The 19479-nt window shown below is 37.7% G+C and overlaps 1 protein-coding gene across 2 annotated transcripts in view; it reads right to left on the bottom strand.

The window, feature by feature from the left end:
* Nucleotides 1-535: 535 nt before the first annotated feature.
* Nucleotides 536-19479, bottom strand: part of PLDP1 (phospholipase D P1) — a 349866-nt gene continuing 330922 nt past the window's right edge. For both annotated transcript variants that reach the window (XM_089419470.1, XM_089419468.1), the window contains 2 exons: nucleotides 1303-1364; nucleotides 536-1192 (listed from right to left, as the gene is read on the bottom strand). In XM_089419470.1, coding sequence (XP_089275596.1) covers nucleotides 940-1192; nucleotides 1303-1364 — 315 coding nt within the window. In that variant the 3' untranslated portion in view covers nucleotides 536-939. The remainder of the gene's footprint in view (nucleotides 1193-1302; nucleotides 1365-19479) is intronic.

The following is a 19479-nucleotide window of genomic DNA, read 5'->3' as shown; positions in this document are numbered from 1 at the left end:
AAATAGTTTTGTTTCATTAAAAATTAATTATTTAATGTATTTTTTTAAAACCGGTTCGTTTAGACCAAACCAGTCCCGGTTAGACCGGTTCCGGTCGGTAAACCGGTTCATTAGGTGGACCGGTCCGGTCACCGGTTCCGGTTTTAAAAACACTGGGTCTAACCCACGGGGCTTTGAACTTTGAATCTCATACTATACATATTACTTCATAACAAGGTGATCACCAATTGAACTACAACCTGTGGGCCATTTGAAGTGCACATTAAAGAAATAGAGAAATTATGTAAATTCTTGGAAGTGGTGAGACTGATAAATATAATTTGACAATAAGTGCATGAAATAAAAAATAAAGTGCAGTGTGGCACATCTTTGCCAAAAATATAGACATACATAAACATGACGCCACCCTCATGGAGTATCAAGTTCAAGGTAGTTTGTAATGTCATACAGGTTAGTATAATATCTGGGTGGAGTGCATTTTCCACATCATTTACATACAAGGCTATAAGCAGTGTATATGGGAAGAAATCTAAAGTAGAAAAACAAGGTAACATGAATATCAAGGACAAATACTTATACATGATGGCATTCAAGTATCGTATTCACTCCTTGAATGAAAAAGGAAGGAAACAATGGATACCTTCTGTACAACTGAGTGACAGAGTCAACCACAACTCAAACCAGTTATATAAAATGCTGTTCGTGATCCAAATCCGGGTTCAAGTTTTCTTAAAAATGATCAGGTTTTAAAATATCCCACCCTGCAATATAAAGAGCTTCTTCGATAAAAGTTAAAAGAATTAACTTTTAAGATTAGTAAACTTGTTTGGGTACCTCTATTACAAATACAGTTAATTAGGGAGGGAATAATTTATTTCCGAAAAATAAGTTAATGGGGTTAAAATAGTTATGCCTTTTCCATCCCCATATATTGTACAATTAGTGAAAAACTTGTGGGGATGCATAATATTCACTTTCATTGAATACCGGTCGCAGGTCTTCATTAGACATGAATTGCAAGGGAAAAGAAACTAGATGACCCTTGCATGTTTTCAGCAATGTTTCATGAGCATCTGTTCCTTTATAATTACCATTTTCATAATCTTCAAGTTTATCGGGAGCGATCCCTAAGTCAATGGTTGTGTGCCCAAGCTTTTCCTTCTGCTTTGCCATTTGTTGTCTGAAAGCATACCTGCCAAAATTCAAGTATAATTAACCTATTCTGCACAAGTTCCCACAAGCAGTGAAGGTAAGCCAGGAAAATCCAGGAGTAAAAGGTATTTAGAATATAAGTATTCTTACCTAGAAGTAATCATATCATTTGGAATGCACCCAAAAACATCTTGATAAACCGCTGCATTAGTCTGCATCACAAGTAACAATGGCATGAAATCACAACACCATTGCTATTACCCAAAAGTCTAATCTCTCTAGTGACAGATTACACAATTTTATTCCAGATATCGAGTATGGGAAAAGAAGCTTGAAATAATAAGCTCTTTAAAAGAATTTCATCAAAAGAAAGCAATGACCATGAGGAATCCACTTGGTGAACCAAAAGTTAAAGTGATTATGTTGTGGTGCAAAAACATTGGATCAATCATGACGCACAGTGATTAAATTCAAATGTCTCAATACTGCTTGGCCGGAAACATCCTGGAAATGGAAGCAGGCAAGAAATATCTGTAAAAAGGGCCAAAAATGTGTCTTGAAACATTTTTGGGTTTCAAAATGTTTCTAGAATATTTCTGTGACACTTCCCAAGAAATAGCTTGCAAACCATGGAGCACAAGGGACCTGTAGCGTTTTGTAACTAGTATTGGTCTTCATAATGTATTTCTGTCATTCGTAAATTTATTAAAGCATATTTAATATGCTTGGGTCATAAAATAATTTTAATTGTAGCATGGGTTTCATGCTCAAAGAAAGGAAAATTTGTATATTTGCAAAAAGAAAAGAAAAATCAAGTTTTAAGTGTCTTTTTGGTCAGACCCCAAATGGTCAAGTCGGTCTGCCCAAGAGATGTGTCCTTTCGCATGGACAAACAACTATATATTGGCAATATCATTCCACCAATTTGGAAACTAACTCGCAGCTTCTGTGGAAGAGAACTTTGGATGTCTAAGGCACACTTCTCTATGGTTATGTGAGCCTTCTGAGGCACACTTCTCTGTGGTTATGCGAGCTTTCTGAGGAACACATCTCTCTGTGGAAGATAGCGAAGTCTGAGGCAGTATCTATAAGGAACAACGCAAAGTATACTTGTGGAATGACGTATCTGTGGAATGATATGAATTATCTCTGTGACATGATCTGAATCAGAAGGCAAAATTCGGCCCTTATGGAAGACTGAAGCAGACCTCCTTGCAGATTGAATCATGGACAATTTAAGGCACCTTATTCTGGAAGTCTTGGAGGGTTGGCTTGGCATTTGGAGAGTGATCATCTAATTACTACTGGTCAGTTCATTTATGACTTGGATTTCTCTTGTTGACAAAGATTCTATAAGGAGAGGATTGCTGGTTTTTCCCCTTGTGGGTTTTGACCTAGCCTCTGGCCTAATTTCTGGTGTTTCTTCTCTTTTTGTGCGTTGTGATCTCTACATGCATAATTAAATGTATAATTGCTTGATGACCCAATTGAATGAAGTAAATGCTAAAAGAAAATCATATATGACTTTCACAAGTAATTATCAATGATCATGACTAGAAATTCAACATTCCAATTGAATTTCAACACCATGGGCCCAACAGCAGTCCGCAAGCACTCAAAAAAAGTGGGTAAAGGAAAACTAAAAACATGGAAGGAAAAAATAAAATAGACACAAATGGAGGGAAGGCCTCCAAAAACCCTACAAATTCTCTATGAGTTTAACACTCTAGATGTTGTAGGGGCTTCCTCTTACATGTGCAGTAGGGTATTTTTCAAGTTCATTAGTCCTGTCAGTCTCCCCTCTGCCCATAGTTCCAATTAAGAGAAAGATGAGTTTGATCTCGATGCTTGCTGACGTAGCTGTCTTGTTTTCTTAGAATGCAAGTTCTAATTTATATAGGGTACTTGTCTACTACTTTTCTAAATTATTTCTCATGTTAAATTGTTATTTCTATCAATAAATAAATAAAATTATATTACATCAGAAGTGACATAATTGTAGGAGACCATCTTGAGTGGTGTTTGAGGAATTCAGCATGATACAATGTTCCATTCCAATTTTTGGATTGCCCCAAAATGTCTTAAATACAACATAAAAACTGTTCCTGGTACAAAAAGGGGAGTGATCTTCAATACAAGCGAAGGATTGAACCAAGTAAACTTTCGTTAAACTATTACTGGTATACCATAATTTGTCACCATTAAGACCAGCACAGATGAGCAGCCAAGTAGGGAGTTGTTTGACCATAGGCTGCTCTGGCATTTCCTATCAATTGTAAATTCTCACAACTCTCATTTCCAGGTAAACATAATGCTGGACCCGACATGTGCTAAAGTCTTTGTTTATAGCTTCAACATCATAATTTATTATCATATACTGTCCTTGGAACTAATGGCAGATTGCTCGAGTTAAAGATTTAATGTTTTAGTATCTCAAATGTTATCTGTCTATCCATACACACTTATTGTTCTCATTGAAGAATTTCTAAAATTGTTCTCATTTTGGAAACTTTTGTTGTTTTCTCATGTTAGGGGGCCTACCCAGCAATCTTCTAGAGAAGATTCAAAGCAAACTTTACGAATATCTATTTTTAAAGCATTCAACATATTTCTAAAGGAACATCAAGCCCGCTTTAACTTCCCAAACTGGAACATGGATTTATCATATAACGGCTTGCTATACAACCCTCCATAGGAAACATTTTAAGATACAGCTTGCTCACTAGTCAAAACTTAAGAAATAGTAAGCATCCCTTTAGCTTGTGGGCGCAAAACAATTTGTATAAAAATTTCAAGCTATCCCCACAATTTGAATATTATGTGAGGGTATATTATTTGTGTATTCTTTGTATTCCAAGATTACGACAATGCATCTGTTGGTTTGAGCTTGCATTTTCAAAAAAAATGGAAAAAATGGGTTTATATTTATTACAGAAAAGCATGTGTCGGTTTGAGCTTGCATTTCCAAAAAAATGGGTTTAAAACTTTAAAGTTTCAAGCTAAGTCAGATTACACTTGGACACAGGACACAAAGACCACATGGATATGAGAATTTGACATGGGACACGTTGACACTGAAAATAGGAGATAGTGGAGATACACACCCACATATTATAAAAAAATTACAAATGCAAAAGTGAAATATAGACGTGAAGATCCAATCTTTTAGAAATTAAAACATTTACAAATTACTGATACAACTAGTGACTACATCAATGATGATCAAACACACAAAACATTAGAATATTAAACACGTCATAAAATAGGAGTTTAGAAGTTAGAACCATAAACTGCATTTTCTCACAAAGTCATTTGGCATCATCAAAATCAAAATGTATTGCATAGATACCAACTCACTGATACTATAGGTGGGAACACCAATGGAAAATACAAAATCAGTTGTACACTAGAACCATAGATGGAAGAATCTCATAGCCCATCACTCTTAGTAGTCCTCCTCCATGTCAAAAACATTAAAATCACCACTATTACAATTGCTCTCTCCTCCTACTCTTCCTCTGTATCTAATCCAAGATCTGCATCTACTAGTGTCGAAGATGACCCCTCGAGAGGATCACCTTGTCAAAAGTGACCAACTCTAGCACTAATTCATTAAGATCCAAGTTGGCTAATGCCAACTCAACATTGCTACCCAAGCTTGTATCATTAGGAAACACTTTTTAATCCTCCAGCAAATCTCTTTGTGTTTTGGCATCAAATGTGTTGGGACACATCTAGGGCACATTTCCAGCACGTATTTCACACACATCTTGTTTTAGGACATGTGCCCTAGCATGTCACATGTCCAACACACATGACACAGACATGAGGCCCTTCAAAGACATGTTCTATAACTTGGTTTCAAGGGTATAACAAAATATACATGTTATGTAATAAGAAAAACAACATAGCTAATAAAGTCAAACAATAGACATTTTTTTTAATATGATTTGGTTTCGAGGAAGGGTATTGTTATCCACCAAAAGTGGATAACCCCTAGGAGAAAAAAAATTCTCCCCTTTGGTCAACAAGACATGCTAGCAGCCCCATGATTATCCGCAGATAGTGGCTTTACTTCCGAGCTCTCCACCTATGCTTTGATCAATGCTCTCTCCCATCTACCATACCTCTTGAAGGAAGGGGGGTCATCTATCAAAAGGTACACTAACCATTTCTGTAATCATGTGCTTTCATTTAATTTTAATGGCATGCTAATATGGATCACAGGTCAAGCTAGATGATTGACCACTCTTGATTGTACCCTTGTTCCCATACATCACCTAAGAGATTATTTTTTGCACCTAGTCTAATGTGACTTCCTCTGAGGCCCTTTTCTTCCACTATTTAGGAGGGGCACTAGTAGGAGGCATTGATTGATATAGTGTGCCCAAGGCAATCCATACTCAACACCTCCCATCTCTCCCTTATATTGATTTTCATTCTTTGGGTTGATTGTCATTGGTCATTAGGACTGGCACCCTATATCCTCATCTCTGACTCAGATCCTATAAACTTTTGCCTAAGAGATTGATGTAGCTAAAGGAAAGATAAAAGCATATGAAGCCAAAAATTAAAGAAAATGAGAAATGTTAAATATGGTTGGGACATGTAATAAGCAAATGGGGAAAAGCCTACTATGAGCTCTAACCCCCTCATTAGCCATTACCCAGTTCCTAAGTATTTCATGCTCTATCTAAATATAGGAACTTGTAAATGTCCCAATCACGGCGAGAGATAAATTGCTACATCTTTATGGGGTATTGGAGAAGCATAAAGCAAGTTAGCTATCCAAGCTCTGCAAGAAAGAAAGAAGAAAAAACATTAAAGTAAAAAGTGCACAAGAGAGATGGAAAAAACAGGCTAAGGAAAGGAGTACTTCATGCCTCCATGATTGCTTCCTCTTATCATCATTATACTTAAGATGTTGGACCTTTTTAGTTGGTACCATGATTGTGGCATCTTCCTTGTGTTGAAGAATCTAGGGAAAATAAGTGGAGTGTGATTCTTCGTTACTTGATAACAATTTGTGGAGTCTTTTTACTTTTTCTTGTTAGCTTAATCTTCTTCTTATTAATGCATCTGTGTGTACTTCATCAAACTACTACCAAAACATAAGAACAAGAACACAAGATGTTGGCTCTCTGCCAGGGCCAAAACCTCTCTTCTCTTGAGAGGAAAACCCTTTAGTAACTTTCTCTTATTGAAGCTTCTTATTGATCAATGCCAAACCCTAGAACCCTGATTTGAATATCGTCTAAGCACAATTCATGTCCTTCTGGCACTTTGTTTCCTCAACACTTTCTCCTTCTCCTTTCGACACTTCGTGAATCGTCTTCCTTCTTCCGGCACTTCGTTCTTCTTTCAACTGTTGATAGACCTTGTTGCACTTGCTCTAGAAGAGACACCTTTTGATGAGTCCCTTTTCTTGTGATGATCCCTTCCTTCTTGACCAAATGAGCTCCTTCTTCAAGGTGTAGGTGCCAACTTGATATGATTGTCCTGCAGCCCTAAATTCTCGCACGTGTGTTGATTTACTTGATATGGTAAGATCTTTTCCTCCTTCGCTTGAGTGTCCTCCTTCGCTTGATTGGGAGGGCCTTTTAGGCCTAGATTACTAGCCTAATTAGAGAGATATGCCAACTGTGGGTTTCTGTTGATATGACCGCAAGCAACCTTCCTTTTTCTCACACGTGTGACTGTATGTTGCCCTAGAAACAGTCCTTTAAGGTTCAGTGTTCTTCCTTCCTTCGTTGGTGCACTAGAGGCTCCCTTTCTCATCTCTTTTTCACCCTTTACTTGCTCATTTACTTCGCTGATTTCAGAGGTAAGTGAGTGTGTTATAGTGGAGAGGACAGCCTCTATACATAGAGGATTGTCCCTCCCTTTAGGCCGACTAGAAGGCCGACTTGAGGATTGCTTGGCGGCCGACTTGTTGTCTTACTTTGGATGGCTTCTTTGTTGGTGTAACATGCCCTTAAGGCCTTCAATATTTCTTTTTGACTATTTAACTCACCTATAGCACTTAACATGTGCCAGATCTATTTCAATGAGGAAGAAACTCATTGACATATATTATAAAAATAATATTTCTTTTCTTGATTAAGTACAAATATCAAAAGTACATTTATGAAGACCAAACCTAGTTACATTTCCTTCAACACCTTTAAGTGTTTCCCACTCCATAACCACATTTATCACATGAATCTATGGAGTGATGGGCCTACCTATGAAATGACCTTCCTCTTGTGGGTTGGAAGCACTTGATAGGGCTATTTTCATAATCATCCCTAACATAAGTATGGTAACTTGACTACAAATCATCAACTAGAAAGATATTTGAAGGCAAGGTTTGTGTGAATTATTTTTGTGCCCCTGGCGTTGAATATGGTCCCACTATGATACTTAAATGGTTTTTGTCCCTAATGATGTTGATCTCACTTGATCTTGAGGGTATGTTCCAAGTGGACTCATATAGATACATTGGATGTCCCTTGAGGGATGGGTTGATACCTTTCCACGACATTGAGGAGGATGTCTAGCCCAACTATGACATTGCAGCCCCAACATTGCCCCTCCAAAGATCACATTGGGCCTTGAGGAGCCCCCACATGGTTGTATGGCCCCTTCTACTCCTCCAAATCCTAAAACATTGAGCTAAGAAGCCAAGACATTAGCTTGATTGAGTGTTCCCTGACAACCCAAGACGCCCCCGGGCTAGCCTTATAACTACTTGATTGGTATTGCCTCGTCTTAGAGCCCAAATGAAGATGGAGGTCACTAGAGATGCTTTGAGAGGGCTAGTACACACCCTTTTGAGGTAACATTGTTCCTAAGGGTACCACGTCACCCATGAATGCCCTAAGAGGGTGACACAAGCCTCCTTGATGATGACATCATGAATGTGGAAATGTTACTTAGAGATACACCCATTCATTTTGATGATGTCCCTTCGAGTGAGAAGCACTCTTAGACCCACTTTCCCACTTTACTTATGGAGGATGACATCATGTTGGACAACTTTTCATCCAACGTGTGTGGAGGACTTATGGCATTTTATTTATAAAATTGTCTTTAGGCCGACTTGTGACCTACTAGCCTTCTTGAGCGCTTTAAGCAAACTTTTTTAGGTATTTTCATCATAAATTAAAGAAAAGTGACTTGGTTACTATTATGAATATAAATAATTAATAATTAGTAGTAATAATGATTAGTATATTGAAAAAGCACGTCTATAAGGACATGATCATTCGTGCAAGGGCACCCACCTAGGTATATATATGGGAACCTCATTTGTAACTAGCCATATTCTCATTCATACATTATATATATATATATATAATGTCAGGAAAAAATAATAATATATATATTATAAATAAATTAAAAAAAATTAATAAAAAACAAAGGATTCAAAAACTGAAAATAAAAAAAGGATTATACATACATACATAGATATATATATATATATATATATATATATATATATATATATATATATAACGTAACATAACATAATATAATTTAAAAAAGTATTGCAGCCCGACAACAACAGCTACAACCACCATCTAGGTCCGTTGGCGCTGCCACTATAACATACTCGACACTGCTTTCTCTGCCTTTTCCATTGTTGTTGCCACTACCTTGTCCACGCCACCAACATCCCTATGCCCCATGACCAAGAGTCTTGTTACTCAACACCGGTGGGTAGTATACATAGGAGAAATTTTTTCTCCTAGATGGTCCTCAACCGACAACCAACAACCCCTTGCAGTCACCAAATAGCTCGATGTGCCATTATCTCTGCCACCTGAGCTAGCCATATGCTCCCTCGCCCATCTATTATGATCGTATGTTTGAAGGTGGGCCTTCTAAACCCGAAGGTATGGCTTTTCATTGTGTAGTTGGGTATTTTTGGTTACTTATCATGGACACTTGGGGCATGGATTAGTGGGGGATTTGGTGGAAAGAGTGGGCTTGGTTTGTACTCTTGTCTCCTCTATCCAAATTGATGGTTAACCTTATATCCTAGTCCTCTAGGATCTCCGCTATTGGCTACTAGCTTTAGGGGTGGCACTACATGGGAAACCTCGATTTTGGTTGCGTGGTCCCACTTCCCGACACCATAAACATCACTCCCCTAGGCTCATTATAACTCCATTCACCATATTTCCTATTTAGGTCCACATTTGTCCATTGGGTCCATAAGGAGTTAGCCTCCCCCTCCCCTTGTCCACACCTTGGGTCGGGCTTGGAACGATGAGCCAGAGGTTGATGCAGCTAAAGGAAAAGAAAAAGCATAATTTGGCCACTCTCAACAGGAAATGTACCCTAAAATGCAAAAGATGGCGGGGACATACAAATTTAGCACATGGGCAAAAGCCAAATATGAGCTCTACTCCTATCATCATGGTCCTCACCCTGGTTCATAGGGCCCCTTACATCATTTGGGAACCCATAATTGTCCCAACCCATGGTGGGAGATGAACTGGCCCACCATATGGGGGTATTCACTGCTATATCCTACATATCATACTCTCATCCCCTAGAGCCACTAGCAGTTACAAAAGAAAAATCTATAAAAGGCAAAAGGCATATGAAGGGTGGAAAAACAATGGTTGGGGTAACTCATGTACCACAATTGCTCCCTCCTACACTCATATACCCAAGTGTGCGCTTCCCCTATTTTCGCTATCCTTGTATTGTGGCATGTGGCTTGGAGCCTTCCCCTAATGTCGCACTCCATTTCATCATTATTCCATATACCACCTACCATTTAATGGATGTGTTGAAGGAAGTATAACTAGGTTCGGTCTTCATAGATGTACTTTTGATATTTGTACTTATTCAAGAAAAGAAATATTATTTTTATAATATATGTCAATGAGTTTCTTTCTCATTGAAATAGGTCTAGCACATGTCAAAGTGCTATAGATGAGTCAAATAGTCAAAAGAAAATGTTGAAGGCCTTAAGGGCATGTTACACCACGTATAAATATATATTTAAGTCAAAGGGATAACCTCCAAGCAAAGTCAAGTCTACTCCTATACAATGGCATCATCAAAAGCTCCTTCAAGCATGCTACACCACCATGGAAACTATCTGAAGTCTGCTCAACAAATCAGCCTCCAAAACAACCCTCAAAGTCGGCCTACAAACAAGGTGACTAGTCGGCCTAAATGGAGGGACAATCCTCTATTTATAGAGGTTGTCCACTCCAAATACAACGCACCAATTTAGCTCTGAAATCCGCAAGAAAAAGAGGACAAGAAGAACGAAGGAAGCCGAGGTAAAGGGTCTACTAGGGCAGCGAAGTAAAGGAGGAAGAACAACGAAGATTGAGGGATTGTTTTCTAGGGTATACACAGTCACACATGCGAGGAAATGAAGGATAGTCTGCGGCTATATCAGCAGTGAGATCACAGTTATATATTCCTTGTTTGGGCTAATGACTTAGGCCTATTAGGCCTCATACTCAAGCGAAGAAGAGGGTCTCTCTAGTAAAGGAAAAAGGATCTAAAAGCTTAAAGGAAACCTCCCACATGTGTGAGAAGGTAGGGTTGCAGTACCACTATATCAAGTTTGCACTATACATCAAGAAGAAGCTCGATTGGGTCAAGAGAAAGAAGGTATACTCTTGGTGAAAGATCTCACTAAGGATCAAAGATTAGAGTCTCTTCTAGAACTAGTATAAGAGAGCCTACTACCAAGGAGTAGAAGAACGAAGTGTCGGAAGGAGGACGGAGTACAGGAAAATAAAGTGCCGAAAGAAGTGTCGGGGTATATGGTGCAGAAAGGAGTGAAGACATGACTTTTGCTAAGAGGATCTCTTTGTCAAGGGTCTAGGGCTCGACATTGATCAATAGAAGCTTCAATAAGAGAAATTCACTAAAGGGTTTTCCTCTCAAGAGAAAAGAGGTTTTGGCCCTGGCAAAGAGCCAATATCTTGTGTTCTGGTTTTTATATTTTGGTAGCAATTTGATGAAGTACACACATATGCACTAATAATAAGAAGAAGAAGAATAAGCTAATAAGGAAAAGTAAAAATACTCCACAAATTATTATCAAGTAACGAAGAATCACACTACACTACTTTGCCCTAGATTCTTCAACATGATATCAGAGAGAGGTTAACACATCAAGGAAAGGGCAACTCAAGAACACTCATCAAGGAGAAGCACCTACAAAGTTGAAGCATCAAGCCTAGAAGTCTCAATCACTTCAAGGACAAGAAGGGTCTACAATCCATCATTCATCAAGGAGGTCTACATAGCAAGAAGAAAAGCCTTACATAAAGGCACCTACAAAGAAGAGCAGATTGAAGCAGGACCTACATCACGCTCCAAGTCATCAAGCAAATCTCATCATCAAGCAAGTCCACTTGAAGAAGGCAACTTGAAGTACATCAAGATCCTAGGAAGGTAAGCCATCAAGTCTTCAAGGAGGAAACAAATCCATTACATTAGATATCATTTTTTGGGATTCAACTGCGTTAAGTAAGTCATTCACGTATGACCATTTCCATGAGAGGTAGTCGTAACTGACTAATTTCTCATGATTTTTTGAATAGTTCACTTAGCACTCATTGCATCGGGTGATGCTCACAGGGGTGAAGAAGTGGGATTGAAACTAGTGAAATGAATCACATAGCATCAATCATCACTTCCGGGGCTTGCACCCGATAACCAGGACTTCCTAGGAGGTCACCCATCCCAGAACTCCTCTGGCTCAAGCGTGCTTAACAGTGGAGTTTTCCCCACAATCAAGCCCACTTAGCTTGCTACCCCATTTGCAAAACCTTAGCAAGTATTGTGCCTCATGAACCATTCAAGTAGAGATCCCTTGACTCTTTTTGAATTTAAGTATGGGGGTTTACGCAGTGCATTATATTAGATATCATTTTTTGGGATTCAACTGCGTTAAGTAAGTCATTCACGTATGACCATTTCCATGAGAGGTAGTCGTAACTGACTAATTTCTCATGATTACATCTCAAAATCTATCAAGTAAGTACATGTCCCCTTCTTAATATACATCAATGTCTTTTTGCAAGGAAAGCAATAAATTGGTAGTCACCAATAACTTTCTTGCATGGAAGAAGAGCACTAATCTACTTCTCAAGGAGAATGAACTCCTTGAACATGTCAAAGGGAATATCACTGTCCCTGCTAAGGAACAAACTCAAGCCTTAGCCAAGTACAATAAGGATGAGACAAGAGCTCAAAGGATTATGATAGAATCAATCAAAGACTCTCTCATTCCTTATGTCTCCAAGTTTGAGACATCAAAATAAATTTATGATAAGCTAGTAGAGCTATTCTCGGTATCCACAACCAGAGAAGTAATATCTCTGAGGAATGAATTATACAAGATGAAGATAACAAAGGAAGGAATAGCTCCTTGCTTCACGAAAATTTCTGAAATGAGAAATCAACTTCAAGAGCTTGGGGAAGTCATGTTTGACAGAGAGATGACAACTGTAGTACTCAACGCTCTACCTGAGGAGTGGGGAAACTTCACATCAAGCATATATGCCAAGAAGGAAGCAACCACTCTAAGTGAAATGTGGTCTCTATGCAGAATAGAAAAAACCAGACTTAAGGCAAAGGAAGATGTGGGATCAAAGGAGCAAGTGTTTGCTACCATGGCCAAAAGAAAGGGTAAATTTGCCAAATTTGGTCCACGAAGAACAAACAACGAAAACATGTCCAAAATCCATTGTTTTGGATGCCAAGAATATGGACACTACAAAAGGAATTGTCCTAAGTTTAAGGAGGACAACAACAACAAAAGAAAGAGGGAAGAAGCTCACATAACTCAAGAGGTGAAAGAAGAAGGAAAGAAGCAAAAGAAGGAAGATCCTCCAGATCTCTACTATGACTAGGTCAAACTCTTTACTTCTAGACTTCTTTCAAAGTTTTTGAGTAGTATATGAGCATGTAGGAACAAAATAATATTGCATAGCTAGAAACATCCTCTAGAATCTAGAAGCATGATATACATAGAAAACTAGCATTTCATGAGAATAAAATGCATGGGTAGAAATGACTTCTAGAATATAGGAGCATGGCAGATATAGCTCAAGATATTCATGTACAAGAAGCATACCTAGTATAAGACCTCATCCATGATGAAAGAAAAATTGATCATGATTAAGAATCTTAGAAGACCTCCATCATCAAAAGAAAGGAAACATTTGCAAGGCAAGGATCTTTAAGATCCTATGATGGAATCTTCAAAAGAAGGTTCATGGACCAAAGCAGATGTCTCATTGGAATCCCATTCATGGGATTCAAGAAAAGGATGATATGCAGGCAAGCTAAGATGAAGCAAGAAGGGCCACACCAAAGGATGATCAAAGGAGAATCAAGATGAGGTATGTATGCATCAAAGTTTAGTCATGTTATCATTTGTATATTATTGAGTCATGGGAATAGTTCTATAACATGATCAAGTATGAAAAAATCTCTTTCACCAAGGACATGCTCGAAGGCATGTACTACAATGCTATGAAGGTCAACAAAAGAATATGCTCACATAAGGAGTGTAAGATTGTTGACTAAGAAGCAAAAAGAAATGTTGACAAGTCCAGGAAGCAAGCAATGAAGGAATGCTCTCGCAAGAAGCATTAGATAGTTGACCTATCTATCTGATAAGAAGCAAATGAGGAAAGAGATCAAGCATGTGGAAGAACACCATGATCACCGAGAATCACTATCTAACAAGATACTTTGAAGATATCTCCCGAAAGAAGGCAAGACAACTCTAATAAAGGAAGAAAGGACCCTTGACACCTATGAAGGCCTTGGAGATATAAAGGGTGCAAATAACTGATTCTACTCTACAAAGATGTCGTGATAAAAAAGTCATCCAACAAATGAAGCAATATCTAGATGAAGTCATAATGGGCTACTAGGTCAAAACATGTAAACAAACAAGTACAACGAAGCATCCATGAAAAGAATATTCCGAAGCATGGACAAGATGACAAAGGAGTAGCCAAGATGACAAGAAAATCGTATGTACGACATGAAAGCCGCTTTCCTCGAAGGAAGCAATGACATGACAAACCAGGGAGGAAAGTGATTGATGGATGGTGCCCTACCTAGAAGAAGTTCGAACAAAGACTTCATGACATCAAGAAAGGAAGGAGATCAAGCAGCTGAAGGACCCACGAAGAAGAAGTTGTTGATGAAGGAAAGAGTCCCCAGTTAAGAGGGAGCTCTGATAGGTCCCTGATCAAGAGGGAGTTTTGGATCACCCCTGATTACAAAGGAGTGACAATTGTGTTTTCCATTTCATGGGTCATGCACTAGACCAGGACTAACAACCATAAGTCTAGATGAAGGCCATGAATGGAAATGTAGACACAAGATAGACACAACATTCTTGTCTTCACTTGGGAAGAAAGAATGGGAGGATTGGGTAATCATCTGGCATCTGATACTCTTTGAGGATGTGTAGGGCATCCAAGACAAGAGTAGGCAAGAGGACCGATATTCTTTGAGGGTTGGGAACCCAAGATAAGAATAGTCTTAGAAGGCCATACTTGGAGAACACACCCGGTATAGACTTCGAGTTGTTCCATATAGGCTTCTTCCTCAAGATCACCATTTAGCAAAGTAGATTTCACGTCCATTTGATACACCTTGAAATCATTGTAGCATGCAATGGCCAAAAACATCATGATTGCCTCTAATCTCGCCACTGGTGCAACGGTCTCTTCATAATCAAGTCCTCCTATTTGTTAGTAACCCTTACACACAAGTCTGGCTTTGCTTCTAACAACTTGACCCTATACATTCATTTTATTTTTAAATACCCATTTTGTGCCAATGATATTCTTTTCGACAGGTCTTGGTGTTAGTTCCCAAGTCTTGTTCTTCTCAATTTGGTCTAATTCCTCGTTCATAGCATCTATCCAACTTTTGTCTTTACTTGCCTCCTCAAAGTTCTTTGGCTCTATCTGTGACAAAATGGCTATATGAACTTGCTCATATTTTTCTACTAGTTGCCTCCTTGTTTGTACTCCTTCATTTTTATCTCCAATAATTTGATTTTCAAGGTGATTCTTTTGAGTGTATCTTGAAGGTCCTTTTGGATGAGTCTCAGTATCGTCTAATTCTTCATCTTGTATTTCATTCTCCTTACTGATATGATGATGATGATCTGGAGGATTGATAAAACCTATGTTCTTGTTCTTATTGGGTAGCTCTTCATCAACCTTTACATCTATGCATTTCGCAATATTACGCAGTCTTTTATTATAACACCTGTATCCCTTACTTTTTTATGAATATCCCAAAAATATTCCTTCATCAAATTGAGCATCAAAATTTCCTAGCTTTTCATCATTATTTTTTATATAACATTTACTTCTGAATACTTTAAAATGTTTGATTGTTGTTGGTTTTCGTGCCACAATTCATAAGGTGTCTTATCACAATTTGGTCTAAGATGTGCCTTATTGAGAATATGTACTAATGTATGCATCGCTTCTGCCCAATAGGTTTGAGCAATGTTTCTTTCTTGCATCATGGCTCTGGCTATTTGCTGAACAGACATGTTTTGTCTCTCTGCGACTCCATTCTATTGTGGTGTGTCTGCAATAGTATATTGTTGTTTTATCCCAAATTCATTACATAGGTCTGCAAACTCATCTGATGTAAATTCACCTCCTCTATCTGACCTTATGCACTTTTTCTTGCACCCTGTTTGATTTTATGCCAATGCTTTAAATTTCTCAGATGATTTTGACTTATTTATGAGAAATGCCACCCATGTTAATCTTGAGTAGTCATAGATTACCAGCATGAAATATTGTTCTCCTCCTGGTGCTTCTGTTCTAGAAGGCCCACATAGATCCATATGAACTAGCTGCAAGGGCTTACTGCTTGATAGTTTATCTTTGACTTTGAATGATGTTCGTGTTTGTTTTCCCATTTGACATGACTTGCAGATAGTGTTTTGAGGCCTTTTTATTGTTGGTAGATCTTTCACTGCTTTCTTCTTGCTAAGTTTGATGATGTGATCAAAGTTGAGATGCCCCAATCTCCTATGCCATAGCCAGGATTCATCTTGTTGCTGATGTAGCATTCCTCATTCTCTTCTTTCAAGATATATACATTATTCTCAGTTCGAACTCCTTTATCCAGAACCTTCACTGTAGATGTTGACCTGATTTCACAGTATTGAGCTCTAAAAAGAACATAACAGTCTTTGTCACACACCTGACTTACACTCAACAAGTTATGCTTTAGACCATCTACAAACAGTACATCTCGAGCCTTTCCTCTTCCGTTGTTCAGACTGACTGTACCCTTTCCTCTAATTCTTCCTGCTTCATCATTACCGAATGTAACATTTCCAATTTTATTTTCATTCAGGGAAACAAACTTGTTTTTATCTCTTGTCATATGCCTAGAGCAGTCATTGTGCACATACCATTTATTATTTTGATCTTAAGCATACAGAGCTAAGTCACACTTGTCAGGTTTCTTTTCTTCTATCTCCTTTCTCCATTGCATGCATCAATTGTTTTATACATATTCTGAGATGTTAATATATTGTCTTTAAGCTTACATTCATATGACTTGTGTCCAAAGTTGTGACAATAGAAACATTCAGTGATATCAAGGAGTGGAAAAAATGTATTTTTGTCTAGATTCATATTTGTTTTAATGTTCGTGAGTCCATTCTTTCTCATCTTATAATTTCCAAAATCAATTCTTCTGACATAAGCTCTAAAATTTATGGCTTTATGTCCAAAACTTTTACAGCGATAACAACATCCATAAAACAAATATTTGTACCTGGTAGTGGATGTTGTTTTTGAATCTAGCCAACTTGACATTTGATAATCCTATCTTCTGAAGAAGTGAGGTTTCTGATAGGTTGTGTATTGATTGTCCATTTCTTTTACTTTATGTACTATACCGATAGTGTTCCTTTGCAGTTGTTCACTTGATGTTGAAGTGTTGCTCAAATTTTTATTCTTAGATTGATGTGAGTTTTCATCCTCTCTCCTAGCAACGTTTACAAAGGTGATTGTCATATTTTCCTCTGCCTTAAAATTACTGGATTCTTCTTCATAACCTAACCCTGTGTTTATGAGTGGAGACCTCTGAGAATTCAATATCACATTTAGTTTTTCAGATCCTTTTATCTGTTGAATATTTATGTTTAGTTCAGTTTGAGCTTTCTCTAGCTTTTTCTTTAGACATACCACCTCTTCCTCCAACCTTTCACACTCCTGGTTTTTCTTTTTTATTTCCTGCAGTAAAATGTCTTCCTCCTCCTTTGCTTCTTTAGGTTTAACTTTCAACTTGATAATGTCTTCTGAATTTGATTCTTCTTTTGCATATTTTAACAGGATCTCTTTCTTCTTTCTTTTCTTTAGCTTAAGCCTTTCTATTTCATCTAGGGCACTGATTAACTCCCCCTCAAGGTCTACCTCACCTTCCTCTTCTTCTTCATATTCCTAACAATCCTTTTCAAGTTCTTCCAAGGCCATTAGTATAAATTCACTCGTTCAAACTTCACTAGAAGATTCATTAGAGCTTTCAGATCCACTACTATCTGCTTGAGCATAAAAAAAATTCTTTTTCAATCGTCTCTCTTTCTGCATTTTGTTAGACTTGTTCTTCTCTTTCCCTTTAAGTTGATTTTCCTCTTTCTTAAAAGGGCATTTTGATGCATAATGTCCCAATCTTCCACAATTAAAACACTTAAATGAAAGTTTTCCTTTATACTTACCCATGTCTTTCTTCAACCTTCTGACGAATCATGCTTCTTCTTCACCAGAACCTGAGCACGACCACTCCTTTTCTTCTATGACCTTGTTTGCCTTAAAAGTTGCCTCTCTATTGGTTGCCTTCCCTTTTGGAATTCTCATCTCATATGTTGTCAAAGAGCCATGTAGTTGATCTTTGTTCAAGATATCAAAGTTTGTTGTTTCTTCTATAGCTGAAACCTTAGGATTGAATTTAGAAGGTAATGACCTCAAAATTTTCTGAACTATTACACTTTCGTTGATTGTTTCGCCTAGACCCAGCATGATATTTACAACTTCATCAACTCTTAAAAAGAATTTAACTATATCTTCATCTTCATTCATTTTTAACGTCTCAAACTGAGTTCTATACATTTGTAATTTGACCATCTTCACATTTTCATCTCCTTCATGAATATTTTCTAATTTAACCCAAATATCTTTAGCTGTCTCACAATGCATTACTTTGATAAATTCAGACTCACATAGACCACTTAGAAGTGCATTCATAGCTTTTGCATTAGCTATAAAATTCAGTTTGGCATCTTTGTCACTAGTTGTTTCCTTTGGTTCTTCATACCCCATCAACACAACAAACCAAACTTCTATTCCTAGAGACATTAAATATGTCTTCATTCTTACTTTCCAGAAGGCATAGTTTGTACTAGTAAATAGAGGGGCCTTATTTGTTGAGCATCCTTCTTGACTAGCCATTTTACTTACTTAGGACCTCCTTCCAGTTGTTAGACTGCTACTGAAGGAACTGGCTCTGATACCAATTGATGTTTAAGATGGGAAATTACTGAGAGGAGGGTTGAATCAGTAATTTAAATTTTTTGTTTTTGCTCAACTTAATTTTCTTTTTATGCAGTTAATGGTTTATGTTTGTGCTCAATAGTTATTGAATTCCTTCTGCAGATTTCAAGGAGAAAGGTTTGCAGATTTGTTTACCAAGAATTCAAAGCATTCACACAATATGCAAGAATTAAACGTATGAAGACACTAAATATAAGTGGAAACCCCGAAAGGAAAAAACCACGAACTTTAGGCTGAAAGTGATGTGAAGGCAAGCTGCTACTCATTTTAACATCAGAAATTTTTTTTGTAGGCTCCAACCTACAAGAGGCTCCTATCTCAAAGGAAGCTCCAATTCCCACAAGTTTTCTGCAGGCGACAACCCACAGGAGGCGCCTACCTCAACATGCTACAACATGTTCTTTTTCAAGCTGCAACATTGAAAGGAAAAAAAAAATTCTCAAGTCACAAATGATGGTTACCTCATATCCAATTCTGCTGCCAAATTTTTTGCTAAACTGCTTCTTTTCACTCTTCTTCTCTTCTGCTACTGCTTATTCATTCTCTAATGCAGACTCTTTCACCTCAAAAAAAGAAAGTAATATTTTTCATTCCACATTGTATATATTATAACGAAGCCCTCTTGGTTGTTTGTATTCTTTGGAGGAATATGAAATGAAGCATAGTCTTTTCAACTTCCAAAACTGCTCACAAGCTTGTCTTTTCATTTTCACTTCTGAAAATTAGTTTGTAATATAAAATAGAG

Source organism: Pinus tabuliformis, chromosome 4_1 (genome assembly GCF_031772625.1).
Source record: "Pinus tabuliformis cultivar Carrire ecotype Pingquan chromosome 4_1, CPIR1, whole genome shotgun sequence".
In the NCBI taxonomy this organism is placed as follows: Eukaryota; Viridiplantae; Streptophyta; class Pinopsida; order Pinales; family Pinaceae; genus Pinus; species Pinus tabuliformis.
The sequence above is the reverse complement of the archived record's forward strand: the minus strand, read 5'-3'. Positions and strand labels throughout refer to the sequence as shown.